Source organism: Etheostoma cragini, chromosome 23 (genome assembly GCF_013103735.1).
Source record: "Etheostoma cragini isolate CJK2018 chromosome 23, CSU_Ecrag_1.0, whole genome shotgun sequence".
In the NCBI taxonomy this organism is placed as follows: Eukaryota; Metazoa; Chordata; class Actinopteri; order Perciformes; family Percidae; genus Etheostoma; species Etheostoma cragini.
Genome location: NC_048429.1, coordinates 1,151,087 through 1,154,179, shown reverse-complemented (window position 1 = coordinate 1,154,179; position 3,093 = coordinate 1,151,087). Strand labels below are relative to the sequence as shown.

Here is a 3,093-nt window from a genome sequence, read left to right as displayed (position 1 = left end):
ATGTGTGTGTATATGTGTGCGTGGCGTCCTCACAGTGACGATGATGATGCTGGTCTCGGTGATGACGTTCTTGGCCAGTTCGTTGAAGGACGGGTTGGGGTGGTAGTCGAAGCCCTTCAGGTCCTCCTGCACGTCGTCCAGCTGGACCAGGGTCCGGGGGGACTGGCCGTCCACGCAGCAGTTCACCGACGGAGAGTAGAACTGGAGGACGGTGTCGTTCTTACTCAGGGCCTCCTCCACAAACTGGGGAGAGAGAGAGAGAGAGAGAGAGAGAGAGAGAGAGAGAGATGAAAGGAGTGGACCCAGGACCCAGCCGTGTCCCAACATCAAGACCAGCATGACCCTCCTGTAAACACAGTCTGCAGCTGATACTTCTACCAAAACCGGCTATGGATCAGGTTCTATTGGAAGAAACCAATCCCTTCTGCGTTTAATCAGACACTCAGCACCCCCCGTTCAGCCCAAATGGTATGATCCTTAGTTTTTATTAACCATCAACCACTGTGTCAGACACTGTGAGATTAACAACTCTTCTCATGTTTTTATAAACTTAGAAACTTAGCTAAAAGTCGATCTATGTTAACTTTTAAGGACACCGAGACCATTTCCCACGCCTTCATCTCATCACGCCTGGATTATCGCAACGGCCTTTTCACCTGTTTAACCCAAACATCTAATGATGGACTCCAGACTGTCCAGAACTCAGCTGCCGGGCTTTGAACCAGAACAGAGAACTATGACCACGTGACTCCTGTTTTAGCTTCATTACACTGGTTTTAAAATTCTATTGATCACTTTTAGAGCTCTTCATGATCTCTGGCCTTGTTATGTATCTGACCTTTTAGTCCCATGTACACCAGCACGCCCCTTGAGATCCTCGGACGGAGGTCTGGACTAAAGAGGACAGAGCGTAGCCTCGAGGATCTGGACCAGCCTGCCCGAGGAAACCAGGTCAGCTGAGTCAGTCTACGCCTTTAAAACCCTTCTTAAAACATACTTTTAAAGGAGAGCCTTTTCCAATCTTATTTTACTTTTCTTTATCCCTTTTATTTTATTGTAATTTACGAATTTTATATTTATCTGTATTTTAGTCTTTCACCGTTTTCATGCTTTTTATCTTTTTGTATTATTGTCTCTTGGGTTTTATTATTGTCTCTTGTATTATTGTCTCTTGGGGTGGCAGTAGCTCAGTCCATAGGGAGTTGGGTTGGGAACCGGAGGGTCACTGGTTCAATCCCCGTATGGACCCAAAAAGTTGGGAGCGTGGATTGGTGGCTGGAGAGATGCCAGTTCACCTCCTGGGCACTGCCAGGTGCCCTTGAGCAAGGCACCGTACCCCCCCCGACCGCTCAGGGCGCTGGTTCAGCTGGCAACCCACTCACTCTGACATCCCTCCATGTATAGTGCATGTATAGGTCCTGAGCATGTGTGTGTATTTCAGGCCTGTGTGTGAGTACTAACAAAAAAAAGTGTGTACACAGAGTGTAGTGCAGTAATTTCCCCATTGGGGACTAATAAACAAATTATCTTAATTATCTTATAAATTATCTTATCTTATTATCTTATTGTCTTTACACTTGTTAAAGCACTTTGTAACTGGTTTTTGAAAAGTGCTTATTTGATTTGACTAAAGATGATTATTATTGTCTGAAAAACATCTGAATTTAAATCAAAGATGGCTCCTCATATTCACATGTTTTTCTAGTCAAGTGATTCCAGATTTGCAGTGCAGGCGTTACTGTGTCTCCCTCTCTTTCTTTAGAGGGAGCGGTGATAAAGCGAGTCCTCTCCCCTGCAGCGAGGCTCGGTCACTCGAAGCTATTCAGCGGTGAAATGGAAGCATCGTCTCTCTTCTCTCTCTCGCTTTCAGGACGTTCAGACTCACAAAGTGTCGGTTGTCGCTGCAGAGCGCTACCCGTCCAGCCTGAATGTCAGACTATTTCTATTTCATTGGTTTCATTCACCTTCTGTCCTATTTCATGTCCTATTAAAGGGGGTTCTGTGGTCTAATTTGAGTCCGTTTACAGGTCCATGAAGTGACGACGTTTGAGATCCACTGCTCTTAAGAGCGTGCATAGACATCAAACAAGAACAAGACAAATATATATTGTCTTTTCTTGTCTTCTGTTGTTTAAGCAAAGATGATCTGACAAGAAGAAGAAAGAGAAAGGAAAATGCTGAAGACTTTTTAGAGAACCATTTGTTCTTTTTTAAAGCTCTTTCATCCATGTAAGCATCCTTTGGACCAAAGAGAGACGGACCAGGGACCCCTCCCCACTATATATTCTATAAAATGGAGATATATATTAAACTTATTAAAACAATAACGTGCAGGGCGGCCTAAGGCCTTTACACACACATTTTTCTGGTGAACACAATGCAAAGCTTTTCAAAAAGAAATCGTTGGCATAGTCATGTACAGCATGTATACACCATTGTGTGAAAATGTGCCACAGTAAATCCTTAAGCTTAACTGTATGACGATGAATGGATGGAATTTTTTTTTAACCATCCACCAATGTGGCAAAAACACATTGACAAAAAAACAACAAAGTCTTGCAGATTTTGATGCGCCCTCTGGTGGACAAACCATGCAACGCCAACACTCACAACATGGCTATATATATATATATAGATATCTATCTATATATCTATACACACACATACGGTATATATCTTCTAGACTCTATACTGTAATGTCTTCAAGTTTTACACACCCCACTTATCTGTTAAAGATAATCCAGTAAAATGTTTTCAGTCTTAACAACAAAGTGTCACAAAACAAAAATGGCGTCAAACCAAACTGAAGGTGAGAGAGAGAAAAAAGAAGAGAAGAAGAACTTAGAAGTCAGAGAGAGAAACAGATCTGTGGGCGTGGTAAATAAACAACAGAATAAGAAGAAAGACAAACTTCATGCAGGGAAATGAAGTCAGGGAAACACGAGAGAGTGTGTGTGTGTGTGTGTGTGTGAAATACCACTTCAAATAATGAACCAACGAACAATCAATCTGCCACAACAACAACTTCCTGCAGCTGCTGTTTGCACGCACACCTCCGCACACACACACACACACACACACACACACACACAC

General features: G+C 43.1%; 1 protein-coding gene across 1 annotated transcript in view; it reads right to left on the bottom strand.

The window, feature by feature from the left end:
• LOC117939065 (plexin-B2-like) overlaps window positions 1-3,093 on the bottom strand; it is a 97,093-nt gene that overhangs the window by 22,423 nt on the left and 71,577 nt on the right. Inside the window, exon 20 of the mRNA XM_034864109.1 lies at window positions 34-346. Within this exon, the coding sequence (XP_034720000.1) occupies window positions 34-346 (313 nt within the window). The remainder of the gene's footprint in view (window positions 1-33; window positions 347-3,093) is intronic.